The sequence below is a fragment of the Oryza brachyantha genome, chromosome 7, assembly GCF_000231095.2.
Source record: "Oryza brachyantha chromosome 7, ObraRS2, whole genome shotgun sequence".
Classification (NCBI taxonomy): domain Eukaryota; kingdom Viridiplantae; phylum Streptophyta; class Magnoliopsida; order Poales; family Poaceae; genus Oryza; species Oryza brachyantha.
In genome coordinates this window covers 15,354,292-15,378,356 of record NC_023169.2, presented here as the reverse complement: position 1 = coordinate 15,378,356, position 24,065 = coordinate 15,354,292, and the positions used below count along the sequence as shown (strand labels likewise).

At 44.1% G+C, this 24,065-nt stretch overlaps 4 protein-coding genes across 4 annotated transcripts; 2 read left to right on the top strand and 2 right to left on the bottom strand.

Annotated features, from left to right (window-relative positions):
* The first annotated feature begins 2,879 nt into the window (after positions 1 to 2,879).
* Positions 2,880 to 7,516, top strand: LOC102722031 (FRIGIDA-like protein 3). The gene is made up of 4 exons (XM_006657842.3): positions 2,880 to 3,154; positions 4,706 to 5,796; positions 5,986 to 6,155; positions 6,637 to 7,516. Exons 2-4 carry the CDS (start codon positions 4,725 to 4,727, stop codon positions 7,225 to 7,227), a joined length of 1,833 nt encoding a protein of 610 aa, XP_006657905.1. The 5' UTR covers positions 2,880 to 3,154; positions 4,706 to 4,724; the 3' UTR covers positions 7,228 to 7,516.
* A 746-nt stretch (positions 7,517 to 8,262) lies between these two features.
* LOC102715959 (aspartic proteinase nepenthesin-1-like) lies at positions 8,263 to 17,774 on the top strand. The gene is made up of 12 exons (XM_006658698.3): positions 8,263 to 8,663; positions 8,817 to 8,937; positions 10,726 to 11,153; positions 11,263 to 11,419; positions 11,691 to 11,773; positions 11,879 to 11,975; positions 12,091 to 12,163; positions 13,200 to 13,385; positions 14,920 to 15,041; positions 15,232 to 15,333; positions 15,416 to 15,513; positions 17,234 to 17,774. Exons 1-12 carry the CDS (start codon positions 8,401 to 8,403, stop codon positions 17,403 to 17,405), a joined length of 1,902 nt encoding a protein of 633 aa, XP_006658761.2. The 5' UTR covers positions 8,263 to 8,400; the 3' UTR covers positions 17,406 to 17,774.
* Positions 17,775 to 18,284: 510 nt separating this feature from the next.
* On the bottom strand, positions 18,285 to 19,668 carry LOC102715682 (momilactone A synthase-like). Its single transcript, XM_040526004.1, has 2 exons — positions 19,494 to 19,668; positions 18,285 to 19,342 (listed from the first exon to the last, which is right to left on the bottom strand). The coding sequence occupies exons 1-2, from the start codon at positions 19,520 to 19,522 to the stop codon at positions 18,469 to 18,471; spliced, it is 903 nt and encodes a 300-aa protein (XP_040381938.1). The 5' UTR covers positions 19,523 to 19,668; the 3' UTR covers positions 18,285 to 18,468.
* A 2,950-nt stretch (positions 19,669 to 22,618) lies between these two features.
* LOC102715409 lies at positions 22,619 to 23,734 on the bottom strand. Its single transcript, XM_006658696.2, has 2 exons — positions 23,344 to 23,734; positions 22,619 to 23,047 (listed from the first exon to the last, which is right to left on the bottom strand). Exons 1-2 carry the CDS (start codon positions 23,732 to 23,734, stop codon positions 22,836 to 22,838), a joined length of 603 nt encoding a protein of 200 aa, XP_006658759.1. The 3' UTR covers positions 22,619 to 22,835.
* Between the last annotated feature and the right edge of the window lie 331 nt (positions 23,735 to 24,065).

Below are 24,065 nucleotides of genomic sequence, written 5' to 3'. Positions count from 1 at the left end.
CCGTGCCAAGGGGGGTCGCTGGGGCCGGCCCTGTCACTACCGCGCGCGGCATGCGATGGTTGACTAGCACGAATCATGCCGTGTTGCAATCGGAGAAGCAGACAAGAACCGGTGCTTGGCTCTGCCTAGGGAGTTCGCCCCCCGGGGATTCGCGGACACGTCGAAGATATAGCTCAGCCGTCAACCCGATGCACGGGCTTGGTGTGGTGACAACTGACAAGTTGCTTGCTCAGGTGAGCCTTTGATAAACAATTACTACGTACTCCGTAGGTCGTAGTTGACTGCACTCTGCACGCGTGTATTGCATGCGTGTACGTACTGGGGTTTCGATCAGCCTCTCGGAATGTTTTGCTACGACACGTGATGGGCAAAGCGTTGAGTTCGTTCTAATCAAATCAGCATAGGTGTGCAACTGTGCATAGATGAGGGTGAAACCGAGCATGATACGAGGTACTAGCCGGTAGGTAGGATGAACTCCAAGAGAGCCTGCCAGGGTGTTGGGCAGGAACGCGTTCAGCAAGGCGCGCGCCGCTGTTCCCGAGGAGAGATAAGAAAAAAAAAAGGGGTTCACGTTGCTGGTGCCCGCTTGGCGAGCAAAACGGAGACGCCCGGCCGGCCGCCGCACGCACGGTCAAGGGAGAGAGCCGAGGCAATCCAGCTCGTCGCGCTGGCTGCCTCCTCGTCTTGAGCTCGCCACCTCCCGTGTTTCCCTCGTACGGGAAACTCGAACGCTCGAACGATGGATGAGTGGTTGCCAGCGGGGGCGTCCATGAATCCATGCGCCTGTCCTCGTGGCGCCACGCGACTTTCCGAGATTGCGGCGGGCAGATGCTTCGTGTGCATGCAGTGAGAGGGAGGCAGGGACCGGGCTTAGGCTTGGGCCTAACATTTTTAACTGCAGGTTATTCAAGGCCGCAGTCCAAAACGGGCCCAATTCAAGAGGCCACCTCTGTTTTAGGGTGCTTCGAGAGGGCCAGTGGAAATCACGTTTCTGCAGCGACCGCCGAGGTGCCGACCCGTGAGAGTGTGCTTCACGGTATTTTTAAACAGAAAAACTAGGTAATAGAATTCCGTTGGATGAGATGAGCTAAAGCATCTCCAACGGCTTATCTATCCTATCATTTATCTTAAAAATAGAGGATGAAGAGTAAAAGTTGAGCTCCAGCAGAACATCTATCTTATCATCTATTTTTGGATGTCATCCATATTAGGAGAGAGAAATTCTATATTTAGATGTTTTCTCTCCAATCCTCCAAACAGATATAGAGGATGTCATATATAGATGATCTGTTGGAGTACAACGAGATATGAAGGATGAAAGTGTTTTAGATGATTATCCAAATGAAGATATGGATGACCAAATTTAGATAAGCCGTTGGGGATGCTCTTAATGTACGACCAATCTACTCATGTTCTCTTTTGATGTGGCAGCCTCTCCATCCTACGAACATGACTATGCACTTAAGCCATGCTAGTCTATCAGAATGTCCGATGATATCATATTATATCAGTTAGTATTGACACATGATACTAATTAGTATTATCTGGTATCAACTAGTACCATGTGCAGATGTGCTTCGTAACTTGTCATATCCAAGCGGAGTTCCGTCCTATATACAATCACCCCTTTGTGATCAGGACATCCAAGCAAACATGATGGTAATGAAGCAAAGAACATTAAAATAGATGATTGTTTGGTTTTTTATGAAAAAAATCAAGTGACATATTTATAAATGAAAAAATAATTTACGAATAAACTTTGTATACATATTCTTAGCGGTCTAAAAGTCAATGCTGAAAATAAAATTTGATGAGAAAGTCCTAAAATTAACTTTAAATTTAAGATAGAAAATTTAAATTTTAGCTTATAAGCACAAATATATAAAAAAGATGGGAGTGAAAAAAAAGTTTAGTAGGGAAGGTGGCTGCCAATACAGGGAAGAGCATCCGACCAGCAATGGGTAAGATCACAAAGACCATAGGGCTTTTAGGGCATGCCCAACAGTAGAGCTTATTGTAGGCTCTACCTCAAGCCACGTCAGCAACAAGAGTCTTAAAATGATACGTACAAAGATATAGTCCGGTGTGGTCTCTTTATTAATGCAATAAAATATTTTTTATTAAGCTAGTTTTCTTTTTATACATTCTCATGTAAGAAAGTTTTCTTTAATAAATGTTAAGAATTGACTCTAAGTCGTTGCCATGCATGGCAACGGCTTTTCTCTCTCCTTCCCTTTCGTTCCTCCACGTCACCAAATTTACTTACGTGACGATTGAGAGAGTCAGCTAATAGACACCTTTGTACGTGCCCTTAGTGGCTAGCACCGTAGATAAACTACTCATCACCTCATGCACAAGTGCAAAGGCAGCAAAGTACAGGTGCCGTCCTTCGAAAGGAGGTCATTAGGGCACGTAAAATAGCGGGTATTAACTGATTTTCTTGTCACCTAAGCAAATATGATGATATAGAGAAAATATAGGAGAGGAAAGAGAATAATGGTTATTATACAAGGCAACGGCTCAAGTAAATTCTTAGCCTTTATTTACAAAATTTTGTTGTATTAGGTAGATAATAAGAAAAAGAGTAATAAAAAATATTCTGCTGTATGCCTGTATTAACGTAGAAGTTAGAACCATATCTGACCCTTCCAAACGGGATTGGCCCAACTACTTTGTATCCCTGCTCGCAATCTGGCGCATGCCCTGGCCCGTGGCGTACTTGGGCCGAAGAAAATAAAGCTGGGCCACTTTACTTGGGCTGAAGCAAATCACAGTTGACAACAATATGGCAGAGCTGCCTGGGCTGGACTGTGGTGCAAGGGGTGCAGTCAGTGGGCCGAAGCAAATCCCAGACCGCAACACGTGTTTGGCCACAGGATGCATTCCCATCGCAACAAGCCGCAGGCTCCGGCGAACCCAACCCTAGTCCGGTAATCCCCCGACGCCGCCCGCCGCCGCGCATCCTGCCCGCACCCTTGCCTCTGCGACGCCGCGCCGCGGACTTACGGTCCTCGGCGTGCCCCCCACCCTCACCCCCTCGCCCGTTGGCCCCCGGCGCCTAGCCATCTCCGGCGGCCAGTCCGGCTGCGGCTCGGCGCACCCACGAGAAGAAACTGACTCTGCCTCGGCGGCTCGGCCCCCTCCAGGAGTCCAGGTTCGGCGTATGTTCACTCTTCTGTATATTTGTGTTAACCTCATCCTATCATGTAATCCCGAACACATGGTCGCAAAAATCGTGCGCCCGCCCATGCTTTTTTCCTCAGGCTGTTTGGACCTCATGGAATTTATTAGGAATCAAGAAAAAATAGTTTTAAGCTGTTGTTCGTTAACATGGGTGCACTATATTCTTTTATTGTTGGCCACAGAAAGTTTTGCGCAGAAGAATGTAAATAAAGATGGATGCTAAGATTCAACAGAAATGCTCACAACATGATCCGTTGGAATCCTTAACAAATAAAATTATTAGATTAATAATTGATTCATGCGGAAATAACGCCATGAGCAGCAAGGCGCACATTTGCATTAAGAGCTTTGGTTCCCACGTTATGGCATCGTCTACTAGATGTGGACCTAACGGCGTCCATGGCCAGTATCTGGTGTTGTCGGTGACTAGGAGCTTCAATACAATGCTTTCTTGTTCAAAGATCAGCATACGTAATGTGAAACTATTATGTGCAGTGATGGAAGTAGATGACGCTGAAATACTTGGTCTCATGGCCTGATAGTTGGCAAGACAACAACCCAAAACAAGGATATGATTTGCACTTTGTTTTAAAAACGTCTAGCACTAGATTTTGTTCGAACACAATTTTCTTCTTTTTCTACAAAGTTGGGTTTAGTTAAAGTTTGGTTGGTTGCAAATATCATACGTGATTATATGAAAATTATGTTGAAAATGGTTCTCAGAAACTGAATTTGTAGTCCAGGAGATTGAAACAACCCAATAAGGTTGGTGACGAGGCATTGTTTTCTTTCAGTGCCAAAACAAGTTTCTCATGTGAAGAAATGAGGACGTAGGGGTTTTGATTTTGCCTTCATTTTTTCATTACTGTAACCGCAATCACTTAAAATCTCACCAGCCTTCATTAAAATAGAATCTATAGACAGTTTCTTTACAAGGGAGTGGCTATATATCGGCCGGGTGATTTTTCCCTTAAAATTACACTAACATAACTATAGTATAACTACAATTTAACTACTATGTAGTTACCAATTTAACTGGTATATAACTAACATGTACGTCTCATACAATGCTACAAAAAAAAACCCCTAGCTTAGTGGTACTTACATTGTAATTACATGCTAGTTACATTAGAATTACATGCTACTAATATTGTAATTATATACTAGTTAAATTGTAATTACACCATAATTATACAATAGTTACATTTATGTGATTTTAAGGAAAAAGTCACTCGGGTGATTTATAGCAAAACGTTCTTTGCAGTTGATTCAATGTGGAGTCAATATCTCAGAAAGCTAAATAGGATCTTTATTGACCTTTGGGCTGTACTTCTGTTGTGTGCTATTGCTGTATTATGGTATTAATAATTTCTTTATACGTTCTTGCTTTCTATTTTGGAATGGTGATACTATAAAAAATTCTGCAGACACATGCTACTTATAATGTGAACTGTACCTCTATAATAGAACATAATACTTACAAGCTCCTTTTAACATTGGTTCTATTCCTGCATTTCTCCAGGTCATCATTGGTTTTTAAAATGGCCACAGAAGATATTTCTCAAATTTCTGGCAGTTTTGACTCAACAACAATGCCATTACTAGAACAGCTTGCTGAAGTATTTGGCAGGCTGAAATCTCACACAGAAACATCGCTGCAATTACAAAATGGCATCAACTGGGAAAATATCAAAGAACATTTCCTGAACCTTGAGAAGTCGTACAAAAGCAAGTGTGATGAACTGGAAGAGAAGCAGAGGGCATTAGATGAAAAGAAAGCTGAAGGCTGTAGGCTGATTGCAGAGAAAGAAGCTAATGTTTCTGCGAAAGAGCATGCTTTCCTGAACCAACTTCAGGAGCTAAGGGACACTGCTGTCTCTGCCCTAGCAGAGGCACGACAAACATATAAGGTGGAGCTTGCTGATATACTTGATTCCAATGGAAGCAAAGATAAAAAGGTAAGAACCTCAACCAACGACATGAATGCATCCTGTGCTTCAGAGGAGAATACAGCTGCTAGTGGGCTGGGTGAACCATCTGAAGCTTCACCTGTCGAGGTTAAACCACGCCCTGTGTTGAAGCAACTATGTGAGCAAATGGATACAGCAGGCCTTCTGAAATTTCTTTCAGAAAATTGGAAAAAACTTTCTAGCCTTCGTGATGAACTTTCTGCTGCACTACGATGTGCCACTGACCCTGCCCGCTTTGTGCTTGGTTCCTTGGAGGGTTTCTTCCCATCTGACCAAACTAGTTCACCTGGGAATAAACAAAATGCTCTCCAGGGCCAGCGCAGAAGCTGCATTATTTTGATGGAAGCTATAACACCTGCACTAGCTATGAAGGAGTCAGGTGACAATCACTCTTGGAGCTCTGAAATTAAGGAGCTGGCCAAGGCAATTGCAGAGGAGTGGAAGAGTAAGTTAGCTGAGGTTGACCTTGATGCTTCCGATGGCTACTCATTGGAAGCACAGGCATTCCTGCAGCTTCTTACAACTTTTAATGTTGATTCAGTGCTTGACGAGGATGAACTATGCAAGATCGTAGTTGCTGTCTCTCGTCGCAAGCAGACTGCTGAGCTTTGTCGCTCCCTTGGTCTTAATGAGAGAATACCAGGTTGGTATCCCCTCAGAATGCCACAAGGCATTCTCATCCCTTAAACGAGACCACAGCCATTCATGATTTATTGCAAAGCCCCAGAGCTTTCTAGAGAATCGAACCCTTCCTTTCTGCTTTCTATGAAAATTTGTTGTTTACATATGTTTGGAATTTCATGACCCTTCTGTTGACGCGTTATTTATGCAGATATTATCACGGACTTGGTTAATAGACACAGGCAGATTGATGCTGTTCAATTTATACATGTCTTTGGACTTTCTGAGAGCTTTCCTCCTGCACCTCTGCTGAAGGCATATGTAGAGGAGTTAAAAGATTCACTTGGGAATAATGGAGATGCAAATGCGGCTTCTCTAAAGGTATGGTCTTTCTGCGATGTTTAAGATGTTGATAATTTCCCAGTGCTCACAAATAGTTCCCAGTTCATCTACCGTGCATCTGTTGCTTTGACTGTTTATCGTTCACTAAGGAAGATAATTTTCTATCCTTCTGGCCTTAAAGGTTTCTTTGATAATTCATGTTTATATATTATCAAGTGTAGTGCAAATGAATCAGCAATTTTTGAGTGGTCATACAAACAAAACAGTTAAAACTCATAACTCATTGTTGCAAGGTTTGTTAGATTGGAGTTTATCTTGCTGGGCAGATGGAAATTTACTTTGAACATCCACTGTTTGGTGCTTATGACTAATGATGTGCGCACATTTTCGGCTATGTACTTAATAGTACTATTAAACATTGTAGATTATTGTATATTCCTTTGTAGTTGAATGATTTCATGTCTGTTTCTCAATCTTCTTTTATGGTCTTCCATTTATGTTTGTAAGTATCCTTTTTCAGGATGACCCAAAGACTCGGGAACTGCTCGCATTGAGGGCTGTAATAAAATGCATTGAAGAGTATAAGCTTCAGAAGGACTATCCACTTGGACCTCTCCAGAAGCGTGTCGCTGAGCTAAAATCTAAGGGCGAGAAAAGGCCTATAGTTGAAGCTGGGCGGCATAATGCAAAGAAGCCTCGTACTTTTGGCAATCCAGCTGCTCGCAGGCCACCCAATTCTGTTGGTTCAGCTGGTCGCAGGTCAGCAGGCCCGGCTAATACTTGGCAGCGGCCCCCTCCACCAATGCCTTCCTATGATAGATATGGACCTGCGGACCGGTACCATTACACTGCACCCTCTGCATCATACGATCCTCCTGCCTATGCTTCTTACAGTGAAGCATACGGTGGCACAAAACCATATCAGTACACACCGGGCTCAGTTGCAGCTGCATCATACAGCCCAAATCAGTTTAAAGTAGCATATGGTGGCCCTGGTGCGCCGCCACCGGCTGGCGGCTACGCAAGTTACAATGACGCAGCAGGGCAGTCTAGTTCGAGCTATACGGGTTACGCAGGTTCTGGTTACCACCCTTCGCAACCAAGGTTATAATTTGCATTGCTATGCAACGGCTACGCTGGTTATGGTACGCACGATCTGGCTACCAAGGTCCTTCAGATCCAGATGTAACTTTTAGATATTCTCGTAGTGGATTTTGTAGCTGTAACTGGTGTAGAGTTTCCAAGGCTGGTCGTGTGAGATGCCAGTCAAGTTTAGAGACATTTTTGTCCTGCTAAATGTATCCTTGTACCTAACCTGTTTGAATATTCTCCATGCCCAGTCTGCTGTGAGTAACAACTACTAAGATTTGTCACCTCATGCATCCTCATCTTTTCGCTTCTGCTTTTCAACCAAAATTTAAATTTAGAGTTAATTTTAGGGTTTTTTTTCACCAAAGTTTATTTTATAGCCTTGGCTTTGTTTATTTTACAGCCTTGGCTTTTATATATGTATATATAATTTTTATTTATGAATATGTCATTTATCACCCCCTGTATATTCGCAATCTGGTGTTTTTGGATTGCAGATCATTTTTGTTTACCTATCTGAGCTTATCTCTTGCCTAGCAAAAACGAGATACTTTCAGGTTAAGATGCAGCACTTTTGCAGCTTCTGAATCACCTCTAGTGCAGAGCCTTTCTAATCACTTTGCAGAGCTTGTAATCTTGGCACAATTTAGGATGCAAGATGACTAGGATCAGCATGGAACGCATGGGACGAGGCAGTTTCTCCCCCAGCAGAAGCACGTTTAGGATGAGACCGAACTCCCCCGATCCCATGATCCACTGGAGTTTGGTGGTGGCCTCCACGCGGGGGCCCACACGCACATCGTCTCGTCAACGCCACCCTTCCCTTCCACCACTCCAATCTCACTACGAAAAACCGGAAAAAACCACCACTTGCACGAAAGGGAATACGGTTACGCATCGGGATGATCCGAGCGACCGACAGGTGGGACCCACACGAGGACGCGCCCCCACCTGTCGGTCGCTGACACGCGGGATCCCCGAGGCATCTCCCCCTCCGGTGAACCCAAGTAGTAATCCCGACCTGCGTGAACGAGACGGCGAGGCGGGGGGAAAATTACCGAATTGCCCCTCGACCTCGACCTCCTCCTCCTCCAACAAGTCGTCGCCCTCGGGCGGGGCCTCAGCTCCCCCCCCCTCCCTCCTCGGCTCGGCTCGGCGCGACGAGACCTCCCACTCCTCCTCGCGGGCCGCGGCCATGGCGGGGCGCCGGTCGCGTCGGCTCGGCTCGCTCGCGTGCTTATCTGCGGTGGGTGTCTTCTTCTTCTTCTTCTTCTGCCTCCTCGCTTCCGTCGCCGCTGCGGGATCCCCCGATCGGCCGCGGCCGCCGCTGGTGCTCCCGCTCACGCTCGCCTACCCCAACGCCAGCCGCGTCCTCTCCTCGGCACGGCGCGGGCTCCTTGGCGATGGGCGCAACCCCAACGCCCGCATGCGCCTCCACGATGATCTCCTCACCAACGGGTCGGTACATAGAGCTCGTTTGCTTTTTTTTTTCCCTTCCCCTTCCCTCTCTCGAGGTGTTTCTCCCCCCCCCCCCCCCCCCCAATTTTTTTTTTTGGTGTTGCTCTGTTGGATCTGAGGCTGGAGGTCGTCGCGTGTTGTCGTGTTGGTTAGGTATTACACGACGAGGCTGTACATCGGGACGCCTTCGCAGGAGTTCGCGCTGATCGTGGACTCCGGGAGCACCGTCACCTACGTTCCCTGCGCCACCTGCGAGCAGTGCGGCAACCACCAGGTTGGTATGGATTCCTCAAATTCTCTGCCAACCGATTCGGACTGTGCGACTGATGAGTAATGATCGGTTTAATCAGGATGGTCGCGTGTGTGGATATATGATTCCCACTGTAGCTTTACAATTCAGGTTGGACAATTGACTCCAACGCAAATGATGCGTTTTTGTGGCCATTGGCGTGCATAGATATGTACTTCTCCAAATCCAAATTCTTAGAAAAATCTACGTTTCAATTTGGATAGGCTAGGAAGTTTCCAGCTATGCGATGTGGATAAAGTGTAAGCTACACCAAGAGCACGTTCTCAACCTGCAGAGGATATTAAAACTAACTGAGCCACGATAATATAGCCGCCTTTCTAAACGGTGAATGTCTTGAATTTAATAAAGGTCAGCATCCAACGAAGTCCATGCCAATCTTGGTCATAACCAACAAAAGAAAATTTTGTTTGCTAGCCATCATTTTAACAAATTTTGCACCACTATTTTGCAAACCATTGGCTATTTCTGTTTGTCAGCAGTTAGCCGATTCTTCTTCGCTTTTTCTCTCCATGCCAAGTGAGTACCATGTCTCTTGCTGAAAATTGTTGGGCAAAAGATTATGCGGGTGTTTTGGATTGGTTATGGCAATGTTTTAGCGATGCCAAAAATTCAGATTAACACCTATTTGCATAGCAAGCAAACCCACTGCCATATTCAGAATACAGATACAGTATCGCTATGTAATCTGGAGTTTAATGTACCCTTATTGCTATCTGAATTTTAAACCTCAGATTCAGACATCTCACTTAGAAAAATATATCCATGCACAAAGAATACATAGTTACCGTATTTTCACTTCTAAGCCTTTTCTTGAGCTACTGTTTGCACGGTAGTCAGGGGACTGTTCTTTCGTATAACCTGGGTGTTTGGAAATTTTCCATCAATTGTGTAATGGCTACTATTGCTGACAAGTAAGATATGAGTCTTCAACTAACTGGAAGCCTCCTAATCTGATACTAGAAAGAACTGTTCTTGTCACCTCCTTCTTGTTGACAAAAAAGTATTAATCTAATGATGAATTGTGATTTATCCAGATAGCCTCCATTAACACACCATCTTTTTTACTTACCAAGGGTGAGCTTGAGAGTGGGTGAAGTAGTAGTAGAAGAAAAAGGCCATGCAAAACGAGGTATCTTATCAGTGAATGATAAAGTATGTATTACCTCCGTTCCATATTATAAGAATCTCTAGCTCTACCTAGATTCATATGGATGCTAATGAATCTAGACACATGTACAAAACATATACATTGATCTTGGATGAATCTAGGTAGGGTTAGAAAGTAAATATGAAACGGAGGGAGTATTACTTATCGCAAACTTGAAAAAGGGATTAATATTATTTTTAAAGCCACTTTTAGATAGATTATTGTTTTTTGCCAAACACACACTGTTTAGCAATTTAGGAAGTGTGCACACAGGAAGCAATGGGTTTTTTCTCTCTTAAGGATGAACACAGCCCAAGTTACCATATTTTATGGTTTACAGAATGAATCACCTAACATTGTTGACACATATGTAAAGTTTAAGCATTTATACTGTTTTATTTCTATTAACTTGTCTATAAACAGTGTAACAATCTTTCAACATGGATTTCTCCATTGTGATGTATATCTTATGTGATTCAAAACACGTTAAAGATGTGTGTTCTGGCATACCCATTTAGAGAATCAATTTTTGATCCACCTGCAATTTCCTTTTTAGCTACCTAGAAATCAACTTTCTCAGTACACTGAAGTTTGGCATGTTGTAGGATCCACGATTTCAACCTGATCACTCCAGTACATATTCACCAGTAAAATGCAGTGTTGATTGTACTTGTGATAATGAGAGGAATCAATGCACTTATGAGAGACAGTATGCTGAAATGAGCTCCAGCAGTGGTGTGCTTGGTGAGGACATTGTGTCATTTGGGAAAGAAAGTGAACTTAAGCCACAGCGTGCTGTTTTTGGCTGTGAAAACACCGAAACAGGAGATTTGTTCAGTCAACATGCTGATGGTATAATGGGGCTGGGTCGTGGTCAACTTAGCATAATGGATCAGCTTGTCGATAAGGGTGTCATAAGTGATTCATTCTCTCTGTGCTATGGTGGAATGGATGTTGGTGGTGGTACTATGGTACTTGGTGGTATGCCTGTTCCTCCTGACATGGTTTTCTCCCATTCGAACCCTGCCCGCAGGTATTGTCCATTATTTTGCACACCAAGGATTTTGATCTTTTAGTGGCCTGCTGCAGGTGATTCTATATTTGTTCTGTATCTTTATTAATTAACTTTGGATTGTCAACAGCCCGTATTACAACATTGAGTTAAATGAAATTCATGTTGCTGGAAAGGCATTGCGGTTAGACTCAAGGATATTCAACAGCAAACATGGCACTGTCTTAGATAGTGGAACCACATATGCTTACCTTCCTGAACAAGCATTTGTTGCATTTAAAGAAGCTGTAAGTCGTCAAATGATTTCTCTTATTACCTTTTTTGAAGTTCTCTTGCCATTTGCTAATACGTAGGCGTGCCTGCTTTTGCATGTTTACGAGTCAATCTGTTAAGCTAGGCACTGTTTTGTTATCTTGTTTGTTGCTTTGCAGTCTCTTTTCATTTTGTTTCTGCATGTCATGGAAGCCAAATGTTTTTATTTAGATCTTTATTAATTTGTCTGAAAATGGACATTGCTGGAAAAGTATGACGGAATAGTTATGTTCTTATAATGGATAGGTGACAAGCAAAGTAAATTCTCTGAAGAAAATCCGTGGCCCTGATCCAAATTATAAGGACATCTGCTTTGCAGGTGCTGGAAGGTGATTCTCGCGTCATAATTACAGTTCCTACGCAACATTGTTTTCATTCTCAATGTTCTTTTCTTCTCTGTAACATTCATATGGAACTTCAATATTCACCTCCAGGAATGTCTCTAAACTATCAGAGGTATTTCCAGAGGTTGACATGGTATTTGGAAATGGGCAGAAGCTTTCACTTGCACCTGAAAATTATTTGTTCCGGGTATGAGAAATTGCGAACTCAGACCTGTTCTGATGAATTATGGTAGCCTGTTTTTACTTTGCCTGTGGATGCTGTTTGTTTCATGTTGTGTCTTCTCTTTGCTTTTAAAATAAAGCACTCGAAGGTTGAAGGGGCTTATTGCTTGGGTGTGTTTCAGAATGGGAAAGATCCAACGACACTATTAGGGGGTAAGATATTCAGCTCTAGAGGAACTTCAAGAATTTTTTTATTGCACTTTGCTTTTTTATGTGATCACACAGCACTATATATTCTTCACATACAACATCTTACTTGTATGTGCTAAATGAATAACATATGCACCTATACTCTTGAGTCTAGGACCAGCTGATGCACTTGCGTCTGCTGGAAACTTCCGTAGAAAACCCAATGACTATATGGTAGAAAATTTCTACATAAGACATCCTTATCTTTTTCAGTATATATATTATGTTCTCCATCAGTTTGAACTTCTTTATATTTTTTACCTTTAATGCTAGTATATCTTGTCCCTTCATCATTATGGCATTTGCGGCTTCACTTATGCGAGGTTTTAATCCAATAGTTTACTTGTGCAAGGACGTAATGCACAAAACTAAGTGGTTAAGCCTATAGCATATAATCTAAAATGTTTATATCGGCATCTTTTATTAATGCACAAAATCCTGCTTTTTTCAAAGAAAACAAAGATGCAATTATCCATGAACAATCCAATAACAGACATCCTTAAGAGTTGTTCCTGGTTCCAGACAATTTGAGTTCCTGATTCCAGACAATTTGAGGCTAGACCACTTGACCCTTGTGTTTCTGGAATAACAGGCAAAACTAATTGGTTGAGCCTACAAATGGGTTATTCTCTTTAATTAGTTGCTTATTGCAAGCCAGCATAGGGTATAGTACTGAGAATTTTTATTTTGTTTACATCAACAGTATAATAGATATTTAGTTGCTTGTTTATCTATGTATTGATATATTGTTTTGTCTATAGAAGGAAAGTTTGCCATTTTGTTCTCTTGTCTATCACTATTTTCACTGAAGTGATATGAACCCTTAAAGAGTAAATAAATCAACCTTTAAAGAGTCATATTTTTCTTATAAAATGAATTTTTAGGTTTTACTTGATTTTATTTACAGTTGACATAAATGTTGTAATAGTTCTCACGGTTCTATGTACTTTGAAACCTTGCCCACTTTGAGCATCTAAAGAAGACTTATCTTAACTGGCAGGAATTATTGTCCGTAATACCCTCGTAACCTATGACCGTCACAATGAAAAGATTGGCTTTTGGAAAACTAACTGTTCAGAGTTGTGGGAAAGGCTCCATATTAGTGAAGTTCCTTCACCAGCACCTTCAGGTAGTTCAGGTTCAGAGGGAGATATGGCACCAGCTCCTGCTCCTAGTGGTTTGCCAGGTATTGGCCTACTTATTTTTCATTTCTTCATTTTGGCGATCATATTTCATGAAGTTTGCTGTTTTTTAATGTTGAATAATATGCTATTATCAATTTATCATATTCTCTGGGACACTCTTTGGATGCCGTCAAGGAGTTTGATGGGACTTTAATTTTCTGTTTGAAATGGGGCTAATAGCTCAATCATTCCCAAGTAACTGTATTTCCAAGAAACTGCTTGTTCTTTTATTTTGTTTTGGTAGTGTAGCATGCTCTTTTCTATTAATTTAAATTTTTCCTAACGTTTGCCTATCAAATACCACATGTTTGTACCAACCTTTTCTGCAACCTGTTCTATGTAAAATAAAAAGAAAGCAACAAATATTTTCCCCTTCTCAGGAAAATTGGTGCCATGACATTGAAAGGTCATGACTCACAAGTTTAGAAATATACCATAAAAAAAATTCTTGGTACACTTTAATACCACCAAAAGATCACAAAGTTTAGATTTTTGCCATTCTGTCCAACACTGCCATTACTTACATCAAATTAGACCCTTCTACCCCCAAAATGCCACTGTGTTAGGCTGCGTCTGCTAGCAGATTTGCCACCAGGGAAGTTGGTGGGTGCTGGCTTGCTGCCACATTCTATCTATTTAAAGTGGACGAGGCCATTACAGGAAGTGAGAAAAGCTGTGCCTACCTGATGGGATGGAGAACTGAGAGGTGGCAGTAAGTGGTAAGCCCGTGAAGTTGATTTAGCCTTCCGTCGGCACCAGCTCAAGTGCTCAGCACATCTGCGCCTCCTCGCTTGCTGCTCCACTGGTTGTTGCTGTGGCTGCGGAGGATTCATCTCGGCTGTGCTACACCGATGGCGGTGGGAAGGGGGAGGGGTCGCGGAGATGGATGATGTGATTCTGACAACGGTGGGAGAGCGGGGATGTGGGTGGCAATGTGATTAGGGAGGCAATGGCTGCACTGGATGACTTGCCATCCTGTCGAACATGCCGATGTCTTTGATATGGATCTGATCATGAGCCAAAGCGATGTCTTTTGTATTAACTGTTTGGTAAATAAAATCAGAAAACTAAAAAAAGTGACAGAAGGAAACGGAAGTGATATATTCCTAAACTTTGTGATTTTTCGGTGATATTAAAGTGTACCGAGAACTTTTGATGATATATTTCTAAACTTGGGATTTTTCAATGTCACATAACCAATTTTCCTGGTCTCAGATCATTTTCTTTGTGTAATGCTCTGGTGCTTCTTTGTGCAATGCTATTGTGCATCATCTTTGTAGCAAGTCTTCCTTCAACCTGTTTGATTGTTATTAGATGAAGAAAGCAACGATATCTTCTGAAACAGGCTCGGTTCATTTTCTTTGTGTGATGCTATTTTGCCTCACTATTATTGCACCTTAATTAGTTAAATGATATGCTACGCATTTTGGAGAAGACTAATGGACTGTTCCAGTATACTTTTATTTGCTGCACAATATTTCTAGCTTCATTGTTGAGTTTATGTGCTAATGAACATGGTTTTTCTTCTGCTTGCAGAATTTGATGTTGGCCTCATCACTGTTGACATGTCCATAAATGTTACTTATCCGAACCTAAAACCTCACCTCCATGAGCTGGCTGAGCTGATAGCTAAAGAGCTGGATATTGACTCTCGTCAGGTAAGAGTGGGCCATAAGTCTGTGGCTGGCGTGGTTTTGCTAGTTTTGTTTGGAGGTGATGCCTTTTCAGTCAGGAACTTAGGATAGGAGAGAAAGTATCCTTACTATTGTTCACTTCATATGCACCACTCATAAATCTTGATAGCTCTAGCACAGTGATTTAACTTAAGTTGCCTCTTGAGTTTTATAGGTTCGAGTTATGAATGTCACAAGCCAAGGAAACTCTACGCTAATCAGATGGGGCATTTTTCCAGCTGGATCTTCTAATTCCATGTCTAATGCAACAGCAATGGTAGAATCTACTCTTGCACCTATGAGAAATGTTTTAATCTGTCTGTTAACAATAATTGATTTGTCGTGTTAATGTATGACAGGGTATCATCTATCGGTTAACCCAACATCACGTCCAGTTACCTGAAAATCTTGGCAGCTATCAATTACTTGAGTGGAATGTGCAGCCTTTACCCAGAAGGTGAGGAAAATGCCTTAAGTTAAAAAGCTTTATTGTTCATCATAATTTGATCTCTTTTTACCTTTGAAAATTTCGCTCTTTTTTATAATATTATAAAGCCCTGATTTGATCCTAATCTAAAATTATTAGACTATATCTCTTGTACGTCATTTATGCAAGGAAATTAAATCGATGCCACTCTAGCCTTGCTTGTTTATAGATATGCCATTATGAAGTTCTCTCCCAGCCTAGCATGCCTGCTACAAAGTATAAAGTTTTAAAGTCTAGAAATATGCCATTAGACACCAGCGTGGACTGAACTACCCCCGTCGTCATCCTTGCCCCTTCCCTCGCTTTCATAGCTAACAGCATTAGTCATGATAGCTTGCGGGAGGCAATGCTGGACGGTCTGGTTCCCTCCCATGGGCAGGAAGGACGACCACTGTCACCTGCGCCAGCGGCGAGAAGGATTCCTGGACTATGGGTCACCGTAGTCATACATGCCAGCCTTTATGAAGGACTGCCAGCAACCTCCCTATCTCCTGTTTGCTCGCTTCCTCTGAATCCAGCCAACGTGCGTCCCAGTGTCCAGCCATCTTCCTCCATATCTCCTATGTTCCCTCCTAGGTCTGCTGGATCTGGTTGTCTGCGCCCTGCCAGATCTGTCTGACATGTTCACCCTTTTTGTGTATCTGGTGTGGCATCTAGTCCACCCTGCTGGATTGTGTTCCATCTGTCCTCCTGATTCATCCATGGTCCATTGGCCCTTGTTACCCATCGCATCCAGCTTGTGGGGTCATCCTCCATGCTGACCCAATCCATTCCTGTTGGATGGAGCTGGCAGTTTGGAACCTTACTGACGACGCTAGGGATAGGAGGGGAGAAGAGTGGAGGAGAAAAATGCAGAGGGCCATAGGCATGTTCCCGAAATGATGCCTGCCATGGAGCGGCTTGAGGTTGGCCAGTGAAGATGGATGAGAAGGGCAAATTGATCTATTTAACTTAAAAATGGCATATCTCCAAAACAGTTTTCGCTCTGCAATGGCATTGTAAGCCTTAGCTTTATATACTGGCACATTCCTAAATTTCCATCTTTACAGTCGCACATATCGTATAGATGAAATGAAACACAGCATATCATCTTCTTTTTCTTGTCTTGTTTCTGTGTATAGCTAAGTAAATGATAATGTATGAGTTTTACTCTCATCTTTTCTTTTGTACCTCGAGGTACCGGTACCCCGCAGTACCAAATCATTTCTGATCGTTGGATCCAACAGTGAACATCCTACTTAGCTAGATCCAATAGTGAGAAACGATTTGGTACCTCGAGTTACAAAAGGAAGGATGGGAGTAAAACTCATAATGTATATAGGGAGTATTGTATTTCAAAATCTGAAAAAAACTTTATTTTTGCACTGATCAGCATCTTTAACGTGTGGTTTTATTATCTATGCAGTAGGGCTGCATAGGAACATGGAAAACCTGATTACCTGATAAAGTGCTTAAGCAAAATTTGCACATCTAACAGGAAAATCATTTTCACCAATTCCCTTCAGACACTAAAATAATATGAAATTTCCAGTTGGCACCTGTATTGAGCTATAACACCCTTCATGTTGATGAATTGTGCTGCTCTTCTGCATTTTAGCTTTACATCCTGAATATTTCTTCTGCGGTAACAATTCATCATCTTTGCAATTTGATATGCTGGAGAACTTACATTCGATAACTATTTCTACAGGTCATGGTTTCAAGATCATATAGTCTCTATACTGATTGGAATTTTGCTAGTTGTTTTGCTGACTTTATCGGCCCTTTTAGTACTACTTGTCTGGAGAAATAAATTTAGAGGTCAAGCGGCATATAGACCTGTGGATTCAGTGGTTCCTGAGCAAGAGCTGCAACCTCTATAATTTGGGTTGGTTCGACTGAGCAACATATAGGCGATTCTTTGGTAGAAATACCGTTGCGTGGGCTGCCATATTGCAGCGGGTTGTTCTCACATCTGCTGCTGGAGTTGCCCTTTTTCTTTGTATGTAACACAAGCTACAAGCTTACAGAAGAAGCACAAGATTACATAACCTGTGGATTCAAAACTTTAGAGCCTCTGTTCATAAACTGTCCAGCGATTCAGATCAAGAGCTTCCTCTTGTAGCTTACAGTAGAAGAAGGTTTTGTTCGTGTAATGTAGATTAAAAGTAGAATAGAGCAAGACAAAAGCAAACAGCCTTGGACGGAATGTTGTATTATCTATCAGATAAGTGCTGGGGATATTCGGCTTCTGCACTGACTTCACGTTTCATGTCCAAGCTACAGACTCACTGGTAATCCGATTTTTTTATTGATTGCACATTTTAAATATTTGTTTTTAAAATAAACTCTTCTAAAACTTATTTTCAAAACCTGCACCGCCAGAATGGCAAAATAACGCTGGCAGCGTTGGAAACTGTATTGCCACACGACGTGGCCAAATAATGTAGATTTAAAAATAATATCGGGAATGATTTATTTTTCAAAATAAATATAAAAACTGTGCATTTAATACAAATATTCTGTTATGGTAAATCATGGTGTTCTAACTTTTTTCCCACCTAACTGCAGTGCTAGGCCTCCATTGTTTCATTTTTTGAAAGAAAATATGAAACACTATTTTTACAAATAAAAAAATTATGAGTAAAGCGACTTAAAATCAAATGTTGTAAAACAAAGCACCATAAAAAAAACCATAATTTCAAGTGTAAAATTAAGTTTGAGAATTTAAATTTTATCGAGCAGTTGTAACGGCAACACGATTGGGCCCGAGAATTTTTAGCGGACATTCTGGCAAAGAGCTTTTGCTTTACGCCAATAAATATAGTAGAACTGAATGTCCATTTTGCTATGCTGATTTCATCGATGGAATGGAAAATTTATTCAAAAGTTCATACACCATTGATCTGCTGCTGGAAGATCACGCAGACAAGCGTCTCTGGCTCGTCAACGTGGCAGTCGCATGTCGATGGGCTTCCCGACCGTGAACCCGCCGTCGATGACGTGGTTTTGCCCGGTGACGAACTTGGCCTCGTCGGACGCCAGGTAGACGGCCGCCCTCGCCACGTCCTCCAGCTCCAGCACCGCGCCATGGAGCTCGCTCATCCCTCTCTCCACCATCTCCTTCAGCTGCTCGTCGCTGACGCCCGGGTTCATCCTCGCCAGCGACCGGACCAGCAGAGGCGTCGCGATGGCGTGCGGCGAGATGGCGTTCACGCGCACGCCGGAGCGCGCCAGCTCGGCCGCCACCAGCCGCACCACGCCGACGACCGTCGCCTTCGAGAGGCTGTACGGCAGCGCCGCCAGCCCGCCGAGCATCCCCGTGGTGCTCCCCGTGCACAGGATGCAGCCGCCGCGGCGCGGCACCATGACCCGCGCGGCGTGCTTGACGGCCGCCACCGTCGACCGCGCGTTGGCCGCCATGACGCGGTCGAAGTCCGCGAGGTCCAGCGACGCGAGCAGCGCCGGCGCCGACGACCCGGAGATGCCGGCGTTGCTGTAGAAGACGTCGAGGCGGCCGTGCCGCGCCACGGCGAGGTCGACCGCCGCGGCGATCTGCGCCTCGTCGGTGACGTCGCAGCGGGTGTACGCCGCGTCCGGGCCCAGCTCGGCCGCGACGGCGCGGCCGACGTCGTCTTGTATATCGGCCAGTATAACCTTGGCGCCGTTGCGGATGAACTCCGCCGCCGTCGCCTTGCCGATGCCGCTGGCCGCGCCGGTGATCACCGCCACCTTGCCGGGCAACCGCTGGCAGCTCGAGGCCGTCGAGAAGTGATACGCCAAACCACCCAGAGCCCCCATAGCTCCGCTCTTCTCCTTCCTGCATTCATTCAACGATTCACACAAGCAGCCATCACCAAAGCTGATCAGCTTCTGTTCTTGAAACAATCATATCCATCACATGTATCAATACAAGAAAAACAATCTCCATGGAAACCGAACAAGGTAGAAAACGATAACCAAAGAGAGACCTGACAACGAGTTGCATTGCTCTGAACATCCTCCTCCCACAGAATTCTTCAGTCTTCCCTCTGATGAGCAAACTTCAGTTTCTGTGTTGGATTGTGATGAGTTCAGGTTGATCTTGGCACGATTGGATCACTGATGGTGCTGGACCATACATCTGAACATTTCTTCTCTGCAGAAATACCCTTGAAACACCTGCACCTGAAGTCCACAAGATTGGGGCCTATCTACACATCAGTACAAGGAGTACATCATTATCAGCTTTCGTCTGAACTGACGCTGCACGTGGATCCCATTCTGCTGCTTGATGAGATAATGCCACGCCCACCTGTCGCGCGTCGTCTGCGCTGCCTCCTCCGAATTCCAAGCTGCTTGTATTGCGTTTCAACAAATGGATTGGGTTGGGACTTGGGCGTCGAATTGAGCAGCGTCCACGTCGATGACTTTGTGGAGGTGGGTCTGAAGAATGGTTCCTGCCGGTCGCCTACTTCGGCACAATGGTCAAAGTAAGCTTTGGTCGCGGAACAATTGATCATTTCTCACGCAACCAGCTATCACTGTTTCTACGTTGAGTGGTTCGTAAAAGAAAGAACTCACTGATTTGCGTGTGTCGGAGCATGAGCTCCTTAACCGGGATCCGTGGGACCCAGAGTTTAGTATAGGAGTGCAGAGTTGGGGCCTAAAAGACTCGATGTGAAAGTGGGAGTAAATGCAAGAATCGACTTTTCACCGGTGGACTTCTGGGGAGACAAAGTAGAATTATACAGGTTCATGCTACCGTGAGGCATAATATCCTACTCCTGTTGTTTGAGCACTATGTGAGCGAATGTCTTACAAGCTTCTGTTTCTTCCGGTCGGAGTCTCCTTCTAAGTTAGCCAGGGCCTCCTTTTATATGCGCAAGGGGACATCACAATGGCTATAACCCCTATTTACAACAGCTACATAGGCAATCATTCGGCCTGCAAGAGTAGGCCCTCGTTCTCCCCAGGATACGCGGCAGAGCGTTTGCTGACGCAGCCCTACACTTCGTCCGGTCCCGTCTGTTAGGGGGTGGGTGAGGCGTGGCAGCCACGTCCTTTCCCCCAGTCCCGTTTGTCAGGGAGTGGGTGAGGCACGGTAGCCACATCCTCTTCCTCCGGTCCCGTCTGTCAGTGGGTAGGTGTGAGAGGGGGTGCTCCTTGGAACTCGCTAACTTGAGCCGGGTAGCCACCCTGCCTCCTTGTAGCCGTCCGTCACATTTAATGTGACAGCGACGGTGGGAGGACAGGTCATCCTTGAAGTGACAAGGATGTCATTGTGCTGTCAGGATAGCCTGTCCTAACCCGTCTTTTACCCGGGGGAAAATAGGGGAGAGGCGCATGCGTGCGCAATATTTAATGCGGTGCTAACGCGCGTCAGTGCCCATCATGAGGGCAGCGTGACGTGCTAGGCACCCCTCTTTCGTCATAAATGCAGTCATGAGGTGTCGAGGCCACGCCCGACCGCGGGGTGGGCCTATTGGCTGCACTCCACGCGCTCGAGAGGGTCGGGGTGCCCGACCCCCCTGCTCTTGCTTGTGGCCTTCCTTTCGGGCCCGACTCTGGGGATGCGCGGTTCTGACGAGGCCGACCCCCTTGCCTCTTATTTTTGGGGGCTTGAGTGTTGGGCCCACAGTCGTCACACGTCAACCGCACTCAAGGGATACTCCAGGCCTACATCTTCAAGACCGTGCCTCAATTCTCATCTTCGTGGACAAATGAACCAAGTTTTACGAAGAAAGAACCTAAGCTATGTTCTTTTTGTTGATGAATTATTATATAATTTTCTTTATTTATTTAATACTATAAATACTAAAATTAGCTAAAATAAAATTAAAAATTTTCTAAAAAATATGAGGCAACGAACTTTTATATAGAAACTTAATACGGAAAATACATGATTCAACAATTCATGAAACCCATGTGTAAACCAATGATGTGATCCAAAGTCACAAACCAAAATGTGAATAAGTAACGTTAGAAGATTTCCCTCATCTATCTAAAGTGAACCGGGTGTAGAAATGCGCTAATACTCCAATAGTATATTATCTCACTAATCTTATTTTACATGGAGGAAGTACGGAGCTTTTATAGCCCAGAGATTCACTCGGGAAGTTACAACATACATGTTAATTTTGGTAATCTACATTGCTTACTGGGACCGTCTTGTGAGTTGTCACCAGTACCTAAGTGTTAGTCCCTAGGTATTTTGTGGATTATTACACGGAGTCGTAGTCAGCCAGCTTCACCTCATTTCTTCTTGAGGTATGCTTTAAGGGCCCATTTCTCCTGCGCAACGTGCCAATTGGGCACAAACAAGATTATGCGCTCATGTAGCACATAGATCACAAGATGCTCGGATATCATATACACCACACCATGCTCGGAGGGCATAGACGCTTGGTCAGATAGGGAAAGGCAAAATTTGCTATACGGTATCGAAAAAACGCGTAATTAGCTGGTGGACATGGTAAGATCATGAATTTACTGTATGACACCATAAAAGTGTGGTAATTAGCTATAGGGCACTCCGGTCAATTTTTTTATTATTTTCAGAGTTAAAATTTCTAAAAATGACGAGATTGCCCTCGGCAGCTAACCCGTTATGTCGACTGGGTCCAGTCGAACCAGACCCAGTTGGTCTCGACGCCGCACCACACCTGAACCCTAGCCTACAGGGCGAGTGAGCAGGCGACGATAGTGGCAACCCAGTGGCGATAAAGGCGCATAAGGGGTTGGCCACCAAGGGCAATCTCATCATTTTTAGAATTTTTGACTCTAAAAATAATAAAAAATTGGCCAGAGTGCCCTATAGCTAATTACCACACTTTTATGGTGTCCTGCAGCAAATTCGTGATCTTACGATGTCCACCGACTAATTACGTGTTTTTTCGATGCCCTATAGCAAATTTTGCCATAGGAAAAATGCGACCTTGTATCAATAAGCCCATCACGAGTAAGGAAAATACATGACATCAACCTTTCTCCGCAAGGAATAATTTAGCCCAAAATAACTCGCAGCCATACTCTTCCACCTTTAATAATCTCCAAATAGAGCCAGCCAGAACGATTCAATCCTGAACTGACGATTAAAAAAAAAAGTTACTGGAGATTTCAGAGCACAATTCGGCCAAGCCAGATCTGGACACTCGTTTATTCCATCAACACGTCTCAAACAACCCCAGATTCCAAAACGCTACGACACTATTACAGTCAGATTGCAGTGCTGCACACAGTGATGAGTGAGTGCACAAGCGTGCACCTGACCATGAAGCGATCAGGCTACTACCAGCATCCAGCAGCTAGCCTGCCATGAACTACTTTACTCTTCAGGGGCACTTGGGGCGGCGGCTCTTGGGCGAGACCATGTCGCGGTAGCAGGGGCACTCGTCCTTGCTGGCGTACGGGCCCGACGGCACGCAGCCGCCGCACTTGCCGCAGCACATCTTGCACAGCCCCATGCACCGCCCTGCCACCTTCATCGAGCACCGCTTCTGGCACTTGGCGTCGCACACCCCGTCCGGAACCACGCCTCCGCCGTCTGCATCCATCATCCATCCATCACCATAAACACAAATAGGGGTGAAAAAAAACCAAACGATATATTTTAAGACGAAAAATAATATATAATTTTTATACATGTATCTAAAAATCAATATAAATACATTTTGATAAAAAAAACTCTAAAATCAAATCTATATTCTGATATACGAAAAATATAGGGTGATAAGCAAAAAGCACGGCAATGTCACTCGTCTCTCCTGCCAAGATCGATCACTAGCGAGAGACCGGTGGCGGTGTGTGTGAGTGACTGATCAAACTGGCTGGCAAGTTTACCTGCAGCAACGGTGAGAACGAGGTCCTGGTACGAGGCGGCGACCAGGAGGATGGCCAGGAGAGCGGCTACGGTGACGGGAAGATCCCTCATCTTCTCTTGATCCTTCTTGCTTCTCTTCCTTCTTTTCGATCTGGAGCTAACAACGCAAAGAGAGGAGGAGTGAAAGCGAAAACGCTGCAACACTACACTGGTGCAGTGTGATGAATGGGAAGCAGCTAGCACTACACTGGCGCAGTGAATGGAGTAGTAGAGTAAACTGCTTTGAAGGATTCGTAGCATCTCAATCAATGCACACACCTGCCCCCAGCACTGGCTTCCTCTAGCTTCTTTCTTTGGTGGTGTTGTGAGCCTTGTAGAATCTAGCTTGCTGCCATGAATGCCATGGCGCATGCGGCTGTGCCGTTCGGGTGGCCTTGTCGCTACATGGCAGAGTCATGTGCACCACCATCGGCCTCGTACACGCTTGCGTCCCCTTTTCCCTTTCTCCATGTTGGCATGTTCTTGGCTGGCGCAGCTACTGTTTAGTATATGTGTATACCATTGGGCGGCTACCTGCTCTTGGATCCTATGCTTCTATGCTTAGAGCAAGTTCAATAGTATAGCTAACTACTGGCTCCAATTTATCTATAGTCAATCTAATAGTCAATTTATATAATAGTTACCTACGAAACATTAATACATGTCACCACATATCATACACACAATGTGTCTTGAAATCCGT

What these genes read in the sequence shown, in the direction of transcription:
- LOC102722031 (XM_006657842.3), top strand. Translation starts at nt 4,725, where the DNA reads ATGGCCACAGAAGATATTTCTCAAATTTCTGGCAGTTTTGACTCAACA. An exon ending in TCTTAATGAGAGAATACCAG is followed by an intron (nt 5,797 to 5,985) that starts GTTGGTATCCCC and finishes TTATTTATGCAG; the next exon opens with ATATTATCACGGACTTGGTT. An exon ending in CAAATGCGGCTTCTCTAAAG is followed by an intron (nt 6,156 to 6,636) that starts GTATGGTCTTTC and finishes ATCCTTTTTCAG; the next exon opens with GATGACCCAAAGACTCGGGA.
- LOC102715959 (XM_006658698.3), top strand. Translation starts at nt 8,401, where the DNA reads ATGGCGGGGCGCCGGTCGCGTCGGCTCGGCTCGCTCGCGTGCTTATCT. An exon ending in AGCAGTGCGGCAACCACCAG is followed by an intron (nt 8,938 to 10,725) that starts GTTGGTATGGAT and finishes GGCATGTTGTAG; the next exon opens with GATCCACGATTTCAACCTGA. An exon ending in TCCAACGACACTATTAGGGG is followed by an intron (nt 12,164 to 13,199) that starts GTAAGATATTCA and finishes CTTAACTGGCAG; the next exon opens with GAATTATTGTCCGTAATACC.
- LOC102715682 (XM_040526004.1), bottom strand. Translation starts at nt 19,522, where the DNA reads ATGTTCAGAGCAATGCAACTCGTTGTCAG. An exon ending in GCAATGCAACTCGTTGTCAG is followed by an intron (nt 19,343 to 19,493) that starts GTCTCTCTTTGG and finishes GAATGAATGCAG; the next exon opens with GAAGGAGAAGAGCGGAGCTA.
- LOC102715409 (XM_006658696.2), bottom strand. Translation starts at nt 23,734, where the DNA reads ATGCGCCATGGCATTCATGGCAGCAAGCTAGATTCTACAAGGCTCACA. An exon ending in CGTTCTCACCGTTGCTGCAG is followed by an intron (nt 23,048 to 23,343) that starts GTAAACTTGCCA and finishes TGATGGATGCAG; the next exon opens with ACGGCGGAGGCGTGGTTCCG.